General features: G+C 37.0%; 1 protein-coding gene across 2 annotated transcripts in view; it reads right to left on the reverse strand.

Annotated features, from left to right (window-relative positions):
* The window catches only part of NDST3 (N-deacetylase and N-sulfotransferase 3), a 187684-nt gene that overhangs the window by 32486 nt on the left and 134700 nt on the right, over window positions 1-20498 (reverse strand). For both annotated transcript variants that reach the window (XM_027543736.1, XM_027543737.1), the window contains exons 7-9: window positions 9678-9860; window positions 7388-7484; window positions 3625-3748 (exon numbers count right to left, since the gene is read on the reverse strand). In XM_027543736.1, coding sequence (XP_027399537.1) covers window positions 3625-3748; window positions 7388-7484; window positions 9678-9860 — 404 coding nt within the window. The remainder of the gene's footprint in view (window positions 1-3624; window positions 3749-7387; window positions 7485-9677; window positions 9861-20498) is intronic.

Here is a 20498-nt window from a genome sequence, read left to right on the forward strand (position 1 = left end):
TTAGGGGTAAAGACATGTAAACATTTCTGCAAAGTTTGATCTGCTATCTGTTCTGGTATACACTGTATTAATAGAAGGTGCCAAATTTTAGGACATTTTTTAATTTAGATGCCCACACTTGTTCCGGGGGTGCTAAGGTCATGTCAAGTGTCTTAGTGGTATCTTATTTGTTCCAAGCTTGCTTATTCTGAGAAAGGATCCAAAAATCACAAAAGAAGGGCAGGAGGTACTGAATTCAGATAACTTTTAACTTCTGAACACTGTGCCACCTTCCTGGTAGTTGTCTATACCTACGGCACTTTAGGCCCTGAAATCGTCCTCAGGCAGTTCTGGATCTTGGACCTAAAATGTATTGATTTTGTCTGACTCCAGAGGCTCATGGAAAAAGCAGAGGCCAGTTCTTGTTTGCTTATGTGCCCACATTTTTCTAACATACTGACTGGTACTTATGGGCACTTGAAAAGTGTTTGCTGAATACACAAGGTGGTAAAGAATTCAGCTTCATATTTCTAGGGTGGAAACAGGTCCACATTTGGAGAATATGAATTCAGGTTATTCAAAGAATTGGTGAGCAAAGTAGAGTGGTTTAATAATTTGGGGGTTAAACGTGAAATGCCTGCCTCATTTAAGCTTTGCTACTCCCATAACCATTTCTGTCTTTTATCAAGCCCATCTTTGCATGAAATGTTCCCTTGGTATCTCTAATTTTCTTGAAGAGATCTCTAGTCTTTCCCATTCTGTTGTTTTCCTCTATTTCTTTGCATTGATCGCTGAGGAAGGCTTTCTTATCTCTTCTTGCTATTCTTTGGAACTCTGCATTCAGATGCTTATATCTTTCCTTTTCTCCTTTGCTTTTCACTTCTCTTCTTTTCACAGCTATTTGTAAGGCCTCCCCAGACAGCCATTTTGCTTTCCATGGGGATGGTCTTGATCCTTGTCTCCTGTACAATGTCACGAACCTCCATCCATAGTTCATCAGGCACTCTATCTATCAGATCTAGTCCCTTAAATCTTATTGGGCTCCAAAATCACTGCAGATGGTGACTGCAGCCATGGAATTAAAAGACGCTTACTCCTTGGAAGGAAATTTATGACCGACCTAGATAGCATATTCAAAAGCAGAGACATTACTTTGCCAACAAAGGTCCGTCTAGTCAAGGCTATGGTTTTTCCTGTGGTCATGTATGGATGTGAGATTTGGACTGTGAAGAAAGCTGAGCACTGAAGAATTGATGCTTTTGAACTGTGGTGTTGGAGAAGACTCTTGAGAGTCCCTTGGACTGCAAGGAGATCCAACCAGTCCATTCTGAAGGAGATCAGTCCTGGGTGTTCTTTGGAAGAATGATGCTAAAGCTGAAACTTCAGTACTTTGGCCACCTCATATGAAGAGTTGACTCATTGGAAAAGACTCTGATGCTGGGAGGGATTTGGGGCAGGAGGAGAAGGGGAGGACAGAGGCTGAGGTGGCTGGATGGCATCACCGACTCGATGGACGTGAGTTTGAGTGAACTCCGGGAGCTGGTGATGGACAGGGAGGCCTGGCGTGCAGCAATTCATTGGGTCGCAAAGAGTCGGACTCGACTGAGCAACTGAACTGAACTGAACTGACTCCCATAACAGCTCAGCACTTTTTCTTAAAACTGAAAGATGTAAATTTTGCAACACTCCACATTTATTTGTTTCTGGTTGACCCTGTATTTCTAAGTGATTTTACTCAGAGCCAGATTAAGATGTTTAGGGTTTCTAAATGTTAGCAGGGCTGTACGGCCCTCCATGTGCTGCTCCAACCATCCACTGCCTCCCCAAGTAATTATAAAAAATAATACCAAACTGTAGAATATAAAACTTAACTGTATGCCTACATCAAACATTTTTCTTAGAAATTCTGATTGTAAATCTTGGCTATTTTTTATCAAAGATGGAGTTTTCTCATTTTCATTTGCCCTGCTTTGCTTGTGCCCTAAGCCTGTGTTTAGGTTGCCTGATAGGGAAGCCCTGGTTTTGCCCAGTTCTCCAGAAAGAACAGATCCATGTATCCAGGTTAATTAACTGTGCCTGGGCTAATTCTGTAAGTGACCTTGGCACGCTGAGACACACAGACTTCAACCTCGTGGCTTTCTTGTCTTAAAGGGACTGCTGAGGTGCTGACACTTCAGGGAGAGGCAAGGCCAGTCTAAGGACTGAATACGTTTACTGTCCTTGAGAGCCAAGCTCTAGTTATTGCTAATAGATTGGTATTGACAGTTACTGTTGTATTAATTGCCTTTTATAAATGCATAATTTGTCAATCAAAAGTGTTTACAATTGGGGTATTTTTAGCAAGTTATCATTAAAATCTTTAATTGCTCTTTCGTTTTCTACTTATTTATGCCATCTCTTTGGGGACCACTTAAGGGACTGTTCATTCCTGTTATAGTCCCTATACACATTACTGTCTTAGGAACAGCTTTTTTTTTTTCTTCAAAAAATGAATATTCTCACAGATATTCTTAAGTCCCAGGGAATCTAAGTATTATTGCATTCCTTTCTACTTCCAAAGCAGTTTTTAATCAACCCCTTTAATCTTGATGTAAACAAGGACTAAATTTTTTATTCTGCTGTATACAAGCATATTTATTTGAGTCAGTGGAAACACAGCAGCTGAAGTAGTTGATGGATCCTTGACTCTCACAGCTATTATTTAATACTACAAAATTAATCAGTATCAACCAGTGTGCTGAAGAATTGGCAAGAAAATATATAATAATTAGAATATATATAAATCCTAGTAGGACCTCAGCTTATACTCAATCCATTTCTTTAGCTTTCCATTTGGACTGCTCACAAGCAAACCTTGAGGGCATTGATACATATAAAATAGAGATCATGCATTCTGACAACAGAAGTTAATATATAAAACCTGTATGCTAAACTACACACAAAATGTTTATGTTCATGCTCTATAGTTCTTATAAGAATTTACTTTTACACCACTTTCTGCACAGAATTTGTACATTAAAGACTTGTAGATACATTTTAGGATTAACACGTTTGTTTATAACACCTATTCCTCCTACGTTACATATTTTGTGTATAGTAGACATTTTAAGTTTTAATTTTAATTAACTCTTCTTCAGATGGCTGATATGGTTCTAATTTCAAAGGCCCAAAATTAAATTTTGTATATTGTTGATAGCTTTTTAAAGATAGCTTTCATTACTCATGACATGCATACACATGTCTAACTTTATTTATTTATCTTTTGTACCAAAGTAAAATAGTATATTATATGTGAACTGTAGCATCACTTTGATGCAAAGTATATAAGAACAGAAAATTATGAAAGTGTTTTCTTAAGAGTAGAGAAAAATGAAATTCTTGTGTATTAGGTATTTCTCTTTTTATTTGTAATTACCATCAAAGATAATTAATGCAAGTTAAAATTACACATGAGTCTCTTGAGGTCCCTTCATAAACTGAGAAAAGTTTGTTATGAATAGTTTCTGTGCTCCTTCATGTTATTTAATCAAGGCACAGAGATAACTACTGTTTGAGGCTAACAGACTTAAATGTTGATTATAAGCACTAATTTAATACTGTGCACAGTACATATACTTTTAGATTTATACTAATAACCCATCTTACCAATCAATCCCCCTGTGGTAGTTATTTCTATTAAAGAACTGTACCTCCTCAAAGGTTTTTGGGCTGGGGGAGTTACTAAGGATGGAAGGATGCATAACCAGGAACAAATACAAAGCAGTGGTTCCTGAAAAGACAACAGAGGTTCAGAGATTAATTGAATGAAAACAGTTTCCCACTATTAGCATTTGAGTTGTTAATAAACTGTATTACAATGATCCAAACAGATACATATAAGTAATTCTTGAATTAAAGTGAATAGATAACCAGCATCTTAAGAAACAAATTCTAAAAAATGAGGACAGTGTTATGTGAGAAAAGGCCTGTTGTAAGAACTGCAAGAACAGGCTTTTGACCTCAGTTCAGTCATTGACTTTGGCTTTTTGCTTTCTCTTGACTTATTAGTGGACAATCGCCTGCCTTAATCATTTGTTAGGCCTTCTCTGAGGACAAAAAGACATATTGTGCCTGAAGATATTTTGATATTAATAAAGTACCATGTAAATGAAAGACATCATAATTTAGCATACGATATTATATTATTAATACTTGAGTTCCCATATAAAGTTCCTCCCAAGGCCTATGAAAGCTTATTAATTTGAGACAGAATGTAAACTTTTAACCAGTTTGTTTTTGAATGTACTTACACACCTATACAAAGTAGTGTCAAAATTGTTTAAATTGCTAAATTTGGGGAAAAAAAATTGGTGCCTTTTCTTGGTAACATAACACAATTTGCATTTTTGGAAAGAGGGTGGCATATCATAAGTACCCATATAGATTTGTTAAAATAACTCTTGTCAACAGCAATATTGTATAAAACAATGAGTTGGAAGAGGCAGTGTTCCTAGATTTTATCTGAACCAAACAATGAACATTTTATCTACAATCATAGATATCTATAGGAAATGAAACACAGTAATCTGTGCCATACAAGGTAAAAATGATCTTCACAAACTTGACTTAAAACAGTGGTTCTCAAACTTCAGCATGCATCAGGTTCACTTGAAGTGAAAGTCAAAGTCACTCAGTCGTGTCCACCTCTGTGACCTGGAAATCTCCAGACCAGAATACTGGAGTGGGAAGCCTTTCCCTTCTCCAGGGGATCTTCCCAATCCAGGGATCAAACCCAGATCTCCTGCATTGCAGGCGGATTCTTTACCAGCTGAGCCACAAGGGAAGCCAAAGAATATTCTTAACCAACTGAGCTATTAGGGAAGCCCCAGGTTCACCTAGAGGGCTATTAAAACAGAGCTGGGCCTGATCCCAGAGTTTTTGATTCAGCACACTTCAAGAATCTCTGACTAACAAGAAATATGGGACAAAATCAAAAACTTGTTGGGGAAAAAAAAATGTTCCATTACTTGAAAGCCATAGTAAAGCTTTCTAGAGCATACTTCAGAGTCCGATAACTTCTAGGATCAAGTTTTATTTCTAGCACTTACCAGCTGTTTGAACTTAAACAAAAAATATATGACCTGAGTCAGTGTTCTTATCCATGTAGTGGGGGAGAAAATACTTAGCTATCATGGCTTTATGAGGGTCAAGTGAGGTAATCTATTTAAAAATAGTTTAAAAGCTCGATATCTGAATATTGTAAGGTATTTTTAAAAAATAACATTTTTTGAGCTAAAATTCAGTAATGCATTTAAAAAAATTGAACAGAATATAGTGTTTGTAAAGACAAAAAGAATATCTATTACAATATGAAAGAAGAAAACAGGGTAATCCTTTCTGAGATCAACTGATAAAATTCTTTTCTGAATTTTGTTTTTAAGAATTGTATTATATCATATTACTTGCTTTTAATAGCATGATAAGCATTAATAAGACAAGCAAAAAAAAATGAATACAACCTAATTATCTGCCTAGTCAGTAATGGCACACTGTAATTTATCAGTGGTCAAAAAATTAAGTTATGGTTTCTGAATTCTATCTTTACCTACTCATATTCTTGGGTCTGAATAAACTGTCGTGTGTGTGTGTGTATTTCAACAATATAATCATAGACACAAAACCAGGAATTCAAAAATTTAAAAAACTTCAAGTTTTCTGTTTTTAGTTTCAACACTAAAAATATTTGAATATCCAGATGACTATACCTTTATGCAAAATTATTCAGAAAAATACTTTTGGCAAAACTAAAGATTAAAAATAAAGCTAATTAATTTTTGTGGAATTGATACAAGAAGCTATGTCTGTCTACTTAAAAAATAACCTCAAAAAATATCAATAGATACAAAAGCAATATGCTAAGTGAAAGAAGTCCAACACAAAAGATACTTTATATTTCCATTTATGTGAAATCCTAGAAAAGCCAAAACTACAGTGCCAGAAGGTGGTTTTCTGTGACTAAGGATTGGGGAAGGAAAACTGACTAGAAAAAAGATGCGGAGAAACTTTTCAGGGAAACAGTAGTGTTCTAAATCTTAAATGTTGTAGTGGTTACACCACTGTGTATACTTTCTAAGATTTACAAAACTATGCATTTAAAGTTGGTGAATTTTATTGTATGTAAATTATCTCTCTATAAAACTGAGAAAATTTCAATTTCTATAAAAAGGATTTAAAAATTCCCTTCCAAAGGTAAATGTCATATACAGATTGTAACATAAACATTTGGAAACCCAATTGAGCTGAAGATGACAAGTAATGATTCTGCCATGTAACCATGACATTAAAATGTCTGCATATCTAGCGCAACACAAGAGGAAGTATATCCTGCAAGGCTTTCTGAGGCAAACTTGATTTGCCAAGCTTCCGAGAGAAGATGCGACCGTTAATGACAAAGCTATGGGATGACAGTGGGAGTTCACTAAAGAAACTTTAGTGTAAATGTCTTTCTAGTTGCTTCTTGACTGTAAATAAGGACAAGTGAGATAAATAAGGATAAGAGAAGTACGTGCCATATTTATTATTGTTTTCAGATTGATATTTGTAAATGGGACTAAGAGAAAATGAATAGCTTAACTTGACTGTGTATATTACATAGAATTCTCCCAAGTTATTTCCAGAGAAATAAGGAAAGGAAATGTATTCCCCTTAGAAGGGATATGAAATGGCTGCTCTCTGTGAAGCTAGAAACGAAGAGCCCCAAATAATTTATCATGCAGGATACAGCTTGAATGTCTGGCATTTTTAAAGCTTCCACTGGGCTTCATTTTAATACTGTTTCTTACAGAAACAAGAAGTTTATGGGAAAAATTGCACACCAACTTAAAAAAAGGTGCCAGAGATTTCTTCTGGGTATGAATAAATATCTTTCTTAACACAAAGTAACACAAAGTTTTGTTTATGCTTGGGAATTCTGCTTGTCAAACATCCTTTATAAACTTTTGGAAAATAGTCATTTCTGCAAGAAATAGTTTAGAAATAAACTGTATAAGGAAGATGTCAGGAAAAGGATAAATTTCTGGAAGATTTATAGGTACTTATATGTGTCCATCTTGAAATTTGATGAAATCTTGTAAGTCACTCTTCAAACACAGGATTAGTTTTGATTTTAGAAATGTTAATAACAGCAATTTTCAATTAGGATCTTTGGGAAAAAATAACGTTCGCCACCAAATTGACTGCTGGATATTCCAACTATGTAATATCTATTTTCATCCTTTTTACTTAAAAAAAAATTCAGCTCAACAAAGAGAATAAAATGTTATTCATTCATCAATATTTATAGGGAGTTTGAGAAGTCATTGTGGCAAGAATTCACTGTCTAGTCATCAGGATTTTTATACATGTTGATTATAACATAAAAAGTTCTCACCAGTTTTCTGGGGTCCTATTACCAAGAATTTTGGTAAGCGATCACAGGTTTTTTCTTTAGACCAAATGTCTCTGTGGCGTTTGTCATCACAAGGATTCTAAACAGGAGAAAATAATAGAGTTGTATATTTTTTGTGGCTGCCCATTGTGTGCTAGAGTTTTTCAGCTTCTGTCATTGAAAAGACACCCCCAGAAACAAGGTTATGGTGGCTCCCTCTTTTAAACGAAAGTCGTAAAGCGGCATCCATGGAGGATTTCAAATAAGTCCTTTTCCATCCTGAAGGTGAGTGTTGACTGAGGAGGTGAGGGAGGGGAGACATTTCCATTATGGGTAAACAGCTTCATAGCACTGAGGGTTTAATTATTTTTTTCTGCTATTGGCGGTTCTATGTCTTGATTGTGTGTGTGTGGTTTAAGTTTTAAAATAGTGAGCATGTTGGGCAGAGGCTGTGCTTGCTTGCCCCGCTAACCTAGAAGAGGATACACTCTCAGCACTGAAATATATAAGGTGTCAGATTTTTATTCTAAGTAACTTCAAGCTTTCCTGCTGTGCTTCAAAAGGAGATGGATCTGGTCATAATAATACTGTTTAAAGAGACAGCAGATTCCTTTCAGCTGCTTTCAGAGGTCAGTAGATGTATGTCTAAAACTATAACTTTACAAACTATGATGCTAAAAAGCACTAAATTTCTGCAAAAGGGTAAAATGAGGGTGAATTACTACCTTAGGGAATCTGCTTTTGGACAATAGTACTTAAACTAAACTCACTGTGCAAACTGCATCTAGAATATCCTTAATTTTAACCGCTAGCTGCATATTACCTAAACAATTACAGCCCTTTTAATACTTTTCAGGAATAGGCAAATGGGACAGCGCTCTATTTCTATTCAATTAATACTACATGTGTAGTTAAACACACCTGCTTATTTAGCATAAACAACAGATTTTAAGACTAAGGTGAGGGTTTTGTTTTTTTTTTTTGGCTCTTGTTCTAGGAAAAAAGTGGTTTCAACTGAAATAATAATGATTTCCATTTTAAAATACGGTGTTAAATTAGCAGGAAAGTTTCATATCTTTCCAGTGGCTGACACTTGGTGATGTTCTGTAGTGGTTAAGATAAAAAGGCGGATGTTTTAAAAACCTTAACTGCCAAATAGTATGCAGTGATATTTCTACAACCACCGACTTAAACCTACTAAAATATGTAGTTATGTTTCTTCTTGGGGTTATCTGTTTTTGCCTATGAGGCAATTAGCTCAAGTTCACAGATAAATGAATATAAGTGCAGAGCTTGCTGCAACTTCAATCTGTGGAATTTACTGAGTTCTACTTCTAAACAACAACTTCTGAAGATCGTTATTATTATACCATCAGCTCTGTCAGTAATTCTCACTTAGAACAGTGATTCAGGGTGCAGTATCTGGAGCCATGTGGCCCAGAATTCATTTCCACTCTGTCATACAATAGCTGTATGCCTCTGCTTAGGTGTCTCAGCCTCTCTGTGTTGCCCCAGTTTCTTTATCTGTAAAATGGGGGGTAGTAACTATACCTCATAGGGTAGCTGTGAAGACTGAATGGATGAGCTTTTGTAAAGAACTCGGTCAGACAGATGACAGGCACTATGCAGCTACTTGCTAAGATTATTACTTTCCCTGGGTCGTGCGGTGGGCAATTCAAGCTCAAAGTGTGTTTCTGTAATTCTAGGACATGTAGAGTGTAAGCTTGGAAATCTGGGTTATGCCTGGAACCATTTGAATATGCCATATTTACGAGACATCTTCTCTCAAGAAGCTCAGTGATTTTGCTTCTAAACATTTTCCCCACATCCAAAGTAATACCTGACTAATGCTTTTGCCTATATTATGCAGCTGTCGTGACCCTGTGGTTCAGAGGCAGATAGCAGTGAAGTCTCCTCACCTGCCCCTTTAATGTTGTTTAGTCACGAGAGGTATACGGATGTGTTCAAGGCTGACTCCCTGCCTAACACATGCCTAAAACCATCTTCTGTTGTGTCAACCTACTGCAATCTTCAAATTGATCCCTCACTCCTGATTGAAAATATGACATCCACTGACCCTCTCACTGAGCTTTCAGCATTCATAGTTTCTAAAGGGCCTGGGAACAGAGAAGCTGGCCCACTATGAAGTTTCTCAAATCTACTAACATTTCCAAAATGTACATTATTTCCTCCCCACCTCCACCCGATGCCTTCACTTTTCAGATTTGTATTAACTCATAGATCACATGTTTGTGGGATTAATTAATTATACCAATTATTGACCCAATCTTACCTGCCAGAGAGGGTCTTTTTGATCAGGAAAGAGCTCAAAATACTTGTGAGCCAGCTGCACTGGAGGCAGAGTCTGAAGTCTCAAGTTGGTCCAGCTCTGCACGAAGTTGGCCAGGTTGACAAATGTGTATAATCCCAGCCGGTCATTCCCGTAGTTAGACAAATGGGTCATGAAAATGCTGATCTGAAAAAGGCAAATGAACTTCAGCATAAACACAGGTTATTTTCACCCTAGGGGGCAGTGCAACCATAGCAATGCTAGTTTTTCTAAAGAACTCTTTGCATAGGGTTTCAGTTCATGAAATGCTTTGGAATTTTGGACATATCTCAGATATTCTCACTGTATTAATGCACTATGGAGGATGTGTTATTAGTAAGACTTGGTGAGCATTTTTTCTGAGGTTTTAATGTATTTCATAACAAAAAATGAGTCCAGCTGCCATAGCCCCTGTTAGTACAACTAGACCAATGCTGAATAACATGTCCTAGATGTTCACACATAATGGCTTTCTGATATGTGAACTATTCATAATTTGAGGTAGTAGGAGGGTGGGATTTTGTAATATCAGTCAACTTAATTTGGTTTGTAACATAGTACATAAAATTAATGGACATAAATAATCAATGAGTTGTCATTATTAGCATTAACTGAAAATCCTCTGGTATGTATTTATCAGAGGCCATAATGACAAAAGACCAGCAACTGAAGTTTTACTAAGATAACTATCAACTATTTTCCATCCATAATACTCTGAAAGTCTTTTCCATATTTATTGAGTCTACTATTTCCAGTATCAAATACCTCGAAGAAAAGTTTTCAATGCTTCAATAGATAAAATAAATTTTTCCTATGCAAGCAGGTGTCCTAGATCAAATCCATAAATTGAAAAAAATATTATAGCAAACATGGGGAACTTTTTATAATGAAATAAATTTGAATTCTGTAGGTTTAATTGGATTGGTAAGGAATATAGAAAGGGCATTTTTATAGCTATTACTTTAAGAGAATGCAAATAGTTTTCTTTGGTTAGTGTTGACAAATGGAAATAATTCTGCATGAGATTTTCAATGGCAATGAAAACCACTGTGACATTTATGCTGCTATAAAAAGATCATAAAAATAATTCATGTGATAATAGTATGCTCCTAAAATTTATAATGTCATATGAATGAGTAGTAATAATAGTTATTTTAATCATCATAATAATGAACATAATGGCTTCATTCATTAACAGACAGAAATATTTAAGAAAATTTATTGAGGTAAAGTGGTAGTGATGAAAATTTTGATATAGAGTATCAGAGAAATATAGTTACTTATTACTATGAATAAAAGGAAACAGTGATATCCTATATTCTATTGAACAAATCACACAGACTTTAACATGAAAAATTTCAAGTATGATCAAGGATGTTTGTGTTTCTATTCATGCTGCCTGACTGTATTTTAAATCTTAGAACTTTTACAGACAAAAATACTTCCAGGGTGATTTTAAATAGCTACCAGCACACCATTGCACTCGTGGAGTTGACTGGTGAGATTTTTACCATTTAGGGTATTTGGGAAAAATGAGACTTTTAAAACTTAAGCTTCTGGTTATTATGATTTTTTTTTTTTAGTAGTTTCAATTGTTTGACTTTTCCCACCCCCTCCTTTCTTCCTTCAAAATTCATCAAAACAGTAGGCTATTGAGAGACTTACGAAAATTATTCTTAAGTTTGGAAGTTCTTTTCTAATATCTACTATAGGCAGTCTTTCATTATGTGTTTTATATGCCACATTTTTCATTGTAGCCCAATAACAATGGCAAAATACTCCATGTTGCCTTTCTACTAATTTTTTCAGACAATGTAAAAAATATATATGTTAACCTAGCTAGCCACTAATTCAAATTTATTGCTTTATTTTTAGGAAAAATTTATCAAAACAATCTGTGTCTGCATTTCACTTGAACAATATCTGCATTGAACAGAAAATGAAAAACTTAGAGATACTGTGTGGCCTCCTGACACAAGTGCATTTGACACCCCTTTGAATTTGTTTTCAACCCTGGAGAGCACTTTATGCTGTGACACTCAAACCATAGTGCCACATTTTCACTTGTATTTTTTCTGGTAGAAACAGAAGTGACCCAAAGTGAGTATGCGCTGGTTGTTGACATTGCTTTTGCTGAAACTAAACCTGATGGGCAAGAATTAAGGTTATACTTATAAGGTGTTGAACTTAATCCTGTAAAAGAAAAGCTACTTAACCTCCAACCAGCGAACCTTTCCTAAATGAAAGTTTCCTAGGTTTCAATTCTATTTTTTGTATGTCTACTTAATCATAATGCAAAGTGTACCATTAGTAAAAGGACTGTGTCAAAGTGATGGTTTTGTAATGATTGTCATCTCGTGACACTATTCTCGTCTTTGGACTCGAGCCTGGGATTGGTTTTGTGCTTCATAAAAAGAATATAATTGATCAGGACATAAAGCGGCTCAGTTTCTTTTTAAACTCTTTTCTAGGGGGTAAATCATAGTATTCTTGCCACATATACTGTTGTATATATCTTTTTTTTGATGAACATGTAGCTTCTCCAACTTTTCTGTATTATTTTTTAGTTAGGAAGGGATGCACAACAAGCAACAGGACAAGTGGGAACAGATTATATAAGGAGAAGGTTTTGGTCAAAAATTAGCTTGCTTTCCAAATAGTATTTCTTCTTTTGTCCTGATCTGTGACAACTCTAGTGACTCTACTTCTTGGCAATCCCTCACGTGACAGCAATGTCTGCACAGACTAGAAAGAAATGAAGGAGTTTGAGAAGGTTGCCATTTCAGGGAAAGTAGATATTAATCTTTTCCTAAAGAAGATGCCTTTGTAATTTTAAGAGTGTTTCAGAACTGAGGGGTTTTGTTTGTTTTGCTTTAAACAAGGATTGAATGTATCAAAATAAGTTATGTTTACTATAGATACAGAATCCAATGAGAAGGAAAATGTCAAAGGAAGTTGCAACTGCATTTCTATAACAGTATTTGCTGTAAGCATACTGCAAGCAATTTTTGTTGTTACTCAAAAGACTGCTTAAAATTCAAATTGTTGGAAATTACCAAAGGCATAAAGTTTATCTGATTAACAGCTGAAAGCAATTTTAGCCCAATTAACATATATTTGTATAGCAAGATACTTATATATAATTTTTTTTTTCTGTAAAGGCAAAAGGTGAATGCCAAACATCATATATCCTGGCATTTATGAGAACGAAACAGTTACCAGTTGTCAAACAGTTACCAGTTGTAAAACAGTGACTAAGAGAAAGATATGGGAAGTTTTATCTACACTTTCCAGCCTCAGCCATGTGACTCGGATAAGTTCCAGGCAGAAGAGATGAATGAACTACTACCAAGAAGAATAAGGAGCAAATCATAGGTCTTGGTGCAAACGCAGTTGACAATGCAGTAATTACTCTGTTTTGAGAAGGTCAGGAGGAAGGGAGGCAAAATTTAGGTGAAAAGAAAGTATGTTATCAATACTTATATTTGTTATAAGCTATGCCATTTATGGGGATTCCCAGGTGGCACCAGTGGTAAAGAAACCGGGTGCCAATGCAGGAGACGTAAGAGATGGGGTTTGATCCTTGGGTCGGGAATAGCCCCTGAAGGAGGGCATGGCAACCCACTCCAGTATTCTTGCCTGGTGAGCCCACAGAGGATCCTGGTAGGCTATAGCCCATGAAGTGACTTAGCATGCACGCATGCCATTTATGATGGTGCTGCTTAGTTCAAATCTACCAACTTTCTTATCCTATTTGCCAGATGCTCTGATTGGTTCTATAGAGGTGCAAATATAAATATGATGCTCATTTTTTGCGAGTCTTGTTTGTGAAAAAGTTTAGAGTTCAAGAGGCACAAAAGAGTTTATAATGAAAAAGTCTTACCTCCCACCTCTCTCCTTTAGGCAAGCAGTTCTGTTTTGTTTTGGCATCCTTCCAGATGATCAGAGATTCAAAAGCCTAGCATATATACAAATCACCTAGGAGGTTTATAAAAGTTCAGATTGCCAGGCCTTACACTCAGAGATTCTGATTTTCTGGTCTGGAGGGTGGCCTGGTACCTACGTTTAGAGGAGCATCCCCAGGTGTTCAGATGCAGGTGCCACTGGAATATGATTTGAGGAAAAACAGCCAGACCCATTATTTATTCCCATAGAAAATATTTTATTCATTGAAACCATCAGCTTTTCTGTAGTGATTCTTTTTTAATAAGTTTAAAAAACAAACACGATACATTTATGAATATGTTTTGATGTTATGACTTAAAGCTAACCATGACACAAAGAACAACTTGGTGAGTGCCCTTGGCCATGCTTTTGAAGGGCTTCTGCATTGCTGACATATGTGTGGAGATCCACAGAAGACTGATAGAAAGAACTGGTCCACCCGGACACATGCCACTGGTTCCTAAATCTCCTTCCATCCTGTTTTTTGTTTTTAAACCAAAGCAAAATTCTTCTGTTTTGTCATGTACCCCTCAGATGCACATTGCCTTATAATGTCTCTATTTAATAGGCTGCTTTTCATATTCATTTTTACTTTATATCATAGCATTTAAAAGATTTTCTGGAAGAGGACAAGCATAAGGTAATTAACTTCTTTAGGGAAAAAAATACAGAAAACAGTTCATTTCTAGAGGATAGTGATCAAACTATAGAAGTCTTATTACTAAGAAAATATGAGTTTCACCACTGTCAAGATGGTGCTTCATTCCATGAGGATGTCTGTTTCTGGAAAATAAATTAAAACTTCTGAGGAGAAGGTTCTTCTAATGAGGCCCTGGGCCTAAAGCTCCAATCCCGTAGTTTCACACATCAAACCCTCTAATAGTTTCTCATTGCCTTCTGAATTAAATAAAATTCAGGATGCCATCCTAAATTACATCATGATCCCAGGTTACTCTTCCAATCAGCCTGCCTTGCTTACTGCTCCCCAGTGTTCCCCAGACTCACCTACCTCTATGCTTAGTCCATGCAGTTTCTTCTTTAGAAACACTGCCTCACTTTTCCACTTGTCCATCCTGTGTATCCAGAGGGTTACAGCTAATTTTGAGATCTCTCCAGGTAAATGCAGTCTTTCAAAAATTTGAGCCTCAGAGTTGATTACAGTTTAGTCTTTCTGACATTTTCTTAACTCTGACTTGTATTATGCTTTTAAAAAATACTTGTTTTATTTGTGTCTAGATTGTCAGTTCCTTGGGGGCTGGCATGAGGTCTCTTCAACTTTATTTTCTGAACTTCCTGGAGTTTACTACATATAGTATACTCCTTGTGTTGGCACTAATAATCTTACTTAAAAAGCTGGGCAGTCTAGGGTCAGTTATTTTTCTCAGTGCCATTCATTCTGGTAATCCTTTGAAAGTGAAAGTGAAGTAGCTCAGTGGTGTCCGACTCTTTGTGACCCCGTGGACTGTAGCCTACCAGGCTCCTCCGTCCATGGGATTCTCCAGGCAAGAATACTGGAGTGGGTTGCCATTTCCTTCTCCAGGGGATCTTCCCAACCCAGGGATCGAACCTGGGTCTCCCACATTGCAGGCAGATGCTTTAACTGCTGAGCTACCAGGGAAGAACTGGTAATCCTTTAGCACCATTCAAATTGTGAGCCTCCTCAAAGATTTATTCTTGTCTCTTCCAGCTTTATCCCCGTTTACTCTGTACTCTTCCCCCGAACTCTGCCCACCCATTCTTCACTTATTTTTTACTGCCCATTCCCTTCTGTTTCCTGTGAAACTTCCTTCCTTTGTAAATTAACGGTATCTTTAGGTCTTTGACTTTAGCCTGCATGGTGGTTAAGAAAGTGGGCTGTACCACATATTGGCTCTTTGATCTTAGCAAGTTATTTAAACTGTCAGTACTTTAATTTACTTATATGAAAGGAAAAAAGGGGATAGAAAAATAGCAACTACCTCACAGGGTTGTTCTGATGATTAAATGTAATAAAACATGTAGGCTACTTACTGTGTGCCTGCATGCTAAGTCGCTTCAGTCGTGTCTGACTCTCTGCAACCTTGTGGACTATAGCCCATCAGGCTCCTGTGTCCATGGGATCCTTCAGGCAAGAATACTGGAGTGGGTTGCCATGCCCTCCTCCAGGGTATCCTTCCAACCCAGGGATCAAACCTGCATCTCTTATGTCTCCTGCATTGGCAGGTGGGCTCTTTACCAGTAGCACCACCTGGGAAACACCAATTGCTTAATATCTGATAGCCATTTGTTATTGTTTTTGTTGTTATATTACTATGGGTTTGGAGGAACATAAATTCTCGTTTATAGCTTCCTTCCAGCAGCCCATCAACCTTATCTATATCTCTAGTTTTTTAATCCCTTCATTTTTTTCTGCATCTGTCAGTGTTCATCTGATTACTTCCTTTACGAGGCAAAATTCTATGGTCAGTAATTTGAACTTCTCTCCCACTATCAGCTCAGATTCCCAACCATCATTTTGCTTTCTATTGTCTGCAGGTCTGAGACTTTCCATCAATTTTCCATTCAGTTTCTCCATTCCCATGTGTGGATGTTCAGCACAGTTAGAGAAAAAATATACAGTGGGAGCTATCCAGGTCACAGAGGCACAGGGTCCAATTTCTATGGAATCCTCTACTGATGTTCGCTTTATTCATTATCTCTTCACTCTTCAGTTACCTTCAGCAGCTATTTCAAACTCTCATTCTTCTCTTAAGGGCTTTTTCTCAGTCTCCACTCTCCCTCATCTACCTAGTTCGTCATCTTGTGATTGATGGAGAAGCAATGGTCATAAGGCAGGAACTCTTTCAACTCCTACCCTCTCTGTAGATACTTGTCTTATAAAATTCCTCCTGACGCCTTCAGTGTCAGACAGAAGTGTTCCATTTTGTTTTCAAGACCCAGTATATCTCTGAGTGCCTTTTACCCCCTTTCAACTCCTAAAATCTCATTCTATCACTTATCCCTCTGTTTCCCTCTATTTTTAATCTGCTCTACTGTTCCTTCCCTAATACCTGAAAACATGCTTGAGGCTCTCTCACCTTAGGCTCTCTCTGGAGCTTTTTTATTTTCTAGACCTTATCCTTCCTAGCCAGGGTCTCTAAAGGAGCAGTGTAATAGGTGCTTTCATATCTCATTTTTGTTCACTTTTTAGTCTTTTGTAATCTAGAGTTTGTTCCCACCATTCCATTGAAAATGCCTTGTCAAAGGTAAGCAACTGCAAACATAATATCTGTGGTCTTAAAAAATCATTGTGTAACTCACACAGGAAACATTTCAGATTCATGGGATACATTCATTAAAGTAACCTTATCGCTTTTTTGCACTGTCTCTTTAACATTTACTCAGTGTGGGTGGTTTCCCCTTATCTCTGGATGAGGCTGGGGCAGGCAGCATGCCCTCCCTAGTTTCTTTAGTGAATAGATAACTCTCATGTAGCTTTAAGTTGCTAGCACAGTGTTGATTTACTCGTTTAAATCTCCTTGTTCAGAGAAAAGAAGCAAAACTCCAAGGTTGATGCAATATTAAATCTCCTTTCTCTCAGCTGCAACCTGGTGCAGGAGAGGATCTGCCAGAGAGGCTGGGAAGAGAGCCTGATTGATTCTTCTCCAGTGGGTGATTTTATTCTTCATCTTGCTAGCTGACATTTCTTATCCCTTAGTGTTTGGGACATGGACATGAAGGAGGGAAAGGGAGTCAGAGAATTATTCCGTGGTTGACACTGTCATAAAATGGAATATGCTTAAGTCATTCGAGATCTTTGGTGATACCTCTTCCAGGCCCCACCAATGCAGTTTCCTTTATGAGGCTCAGTCTTTAGTGGAGTCCCTTTAAAAGGATTCCCAGATAACATTCCTACTAAGAATTCCACATCTGGGCCCTGAGAGTTAGAGGCCTCTGACCTGACTTTGGAAAAGAAGGCACATTTTTCTTAGGCGTGTGTTCCTTCTCTTTAAGTCCTCTAAAATAACTTCTTTATATATAAGAATCTATAAGTAATACTGTTATGCAATGAGTTATATTTTCTAAAAGTGAATTATTTGAGGAGTTAGGTAAATCAGCTTAAGAACTGGAGTTTTAAAATGTTACATTTCTGAAACTGTCAACCCTTTCAGACAGTAGCAACGACCCAGAACCACATGTAACAGACAATTGTAGCCAACATCTCTCTCATGGTTTAGTTTTATGAGTCATGAGGCAGACTCTAGCCCCAAATGTCTGTTTTCTGCAGGGAAGCCATAGCAAGCTCTCTTATCGTTTCAGTGGCCCTCACTGCAGAGCTGAGATGTGCAGCAGGTCATTCACCCTCTGCTCTCCCGCAGGCAGAAAGTGGTGGGGCCATGCTCACTGCATAGCACAAGTCTCTCCAGAAATCTTCCTCACAAATCTCCTTCATTTCCGGAAACTTGATCATTTTATCATGGTGGTCCCAGGCACAGCTCACTTTGGTGCTAGTATCTTCCATATTTTCGTGCTGTTTTATGCTAAAAATCATTTTCCTTGACCTTATCACCCTGTCCAGTGGGAGAAGAAAGACGTCACTCATTTTTGAGGCTTAAATTCATTGAGTATTGTTTTTCTACCTGGCTTGTGCCTTGGTCATCATTTAAGAATCTCAAAGGAAAGCTCAGCTGCAGAATAATTTGGCAAAGGGCCCTTAATATTTTGAATTTGGGATCTGATAGATTTTACAGGAAAGCTGGAATGGTAAATCAATTGCTGTCAATTAGGGACAGGTTTCAAAGGTACAGTGATGAGGTCAATGTAATTTAAAGCAATTTAGCCTGGAACATTTTTCTTTTTTATAACATTAATGTCTCTCACTTAATTTTTCTGGCTATACATTCAGAACTGAAAGTTCAGCCCTTTTATTACAAGCTAATGATTGATGATCAATTAACATTTCTGTTAGGTGCCAGAAGTAGTAATTCTATTGGTTTAATGTACTGCCATTACTTCAGCTGCTGAACAAATGTTTACACACACACAAGTGTCTCCAGCTCTCATATCACCAATTTTCAGTGAATTCTGCGTTGTGTACCCTGGGCATGCTGTTCTGATATTGTCTCTGCATCACTCTGAAAGACTCTTACTTATTCAGAGACTAGAAGGACAGCTGTTCTCGTTCTATTAGACTTACAAAGTGACAGGATAATGAATAGTTACAGCTTATCATAAATTTAAAAATGATTAATTAAGAGAAATCCTTATTTAAGCAGCAATGTAGTATAAAAGTTATACTCAGTTTTGCAATGAAATTTCCACCCCCCACACCCCCAGCAGAAAACATTTTGCTTCTTAGTTTTCTATGGCATAATGAAGACGTAGAGAGGAGATGAAATTAAACATCCCTTAAGGTGTTTCAATGGAAAAAACCTGACATAATTTTAAACAAGCTTTCAAAGTAAATGTACCTACATAAAAATTTGATTTTGGCTCATATGTGAATGAATTATTTCTAGGTAATCACAAAGATCAGCTTCATCATCAGGAAATTTTAATTAATTATATTTGCTCATAAAGCTGAATTCACCCTGGGGGCAAAAATAACCATATCAAATAAGTATATTTATTTTGTACAGAAAAGCTAGTTTTTAAAAGCTAGGAACTAATTGCCAAGTTTCTAAATATTCAAAGTCATTAAAAATTTTTCTTTTTACTTATTTAAGGCAGTCCCTCTAATAAAGTGATTTGTAAAATGTTGACAGATTTTGGGTCTCCATTTTGCACAGAAAGTTAAGTAGAGGGTGAGGACTCAGAGGATAAGAAAGAACAATGCTAAAGAATAAACTGCTGCTGCTGCAGTGCTCAGATGTGTCCAGCTCTTCACGACCCCGTGGGCTGTAGCTCGCCAGGCTCCTCTGTCCATGAGATTTTCCAGGCAAGAATACCGGAGTGGGTTGCCAGTTCCTACTGCAGGGGATCTTCCCAACCCAGGGATTAAACCCAGGTCTCCATGAGATTTTCCAGGCAAGAATACCGGAGTGGGTTGCCAGTTCCTACTGCAGGGGATCTTCCCAACCCAGGGATTAAACCCAGGTCTCCTGCATTAGCAGGCAGATCCTTTACCACAGAGCTACCTGCGAAGGCTCTCTATACCTTCAATGGGAGGAAAAATGCCAGGGCTGGACTGGGCCTACACAGGCCATAGCTTGGTTCTGACAAAAAGAAAAAGGTATTTTAAGAAAGTTTAGCACAATGTAGCATAAGTGAATTAGTTCTTTTCAGGGCTTTGAAGGAGACCAACCAGATACAAGAATCAGCTAAGGTGCTATATGAAACTTAATTAAAACTAAGCTAACTAGAAGGGCTAACTAAAAGAAATGGGTAAGGAGAAGAAATAGAAAGGAATCCAAACTCTTATGAGTTAGCACAGCTCCTACTGCCAAAGATGTTGGCAGTTGGGAGGGTGTCTTTAAACTGTAGTGTTAATACTATGTTAGAGGTTTCTAAAAGGTGACTAGGGCATAAAAGATTGTAAATAAACCAAGTATCTATTTTAAAAAGTCTGTAGTAGGAACCCCACATTTGATTTATTTCTTATTATTGCTGTAAGTTATAAGTCCTCTAAAATAACTTATTTACAGGTAAAAGTCTGTAAGTAATACTGTTATGTAATAAGGAGTTATAGTTTCTAAAAGTGAATTATCTGAAGAATTAGGTAAATAAGTTTAAGAAGAAGTGAAGTTTTAAAATGTTTCTTTTCTGAAACTGTCAACCCTTTCACATAGTAGCAGCTACTCAGAACTACACATAAGAGGTACCAGGAGATTTAATGAGGTTATGAAGTTTGAAATGTAGATTCTAATTTCTACTGAGGTCAAC

Source organism: Bos indicus x Bos taurus, chromosome 6 (assembly GCF_003369695.1).
Source record: "Bos indicus x Bos taurus breed Angus x Brahman F1 hybrid chromosome 6, Bos_hybrid_MaternalHap_v2.0, whole genome shotgun sequence".
Taxonomy (NCBI): Eukaryota; Metazoa; Chordata; class Mammalia; order Artiodactyla; family Bovidae; genus Bos; species Bos indicus x Bos taurus.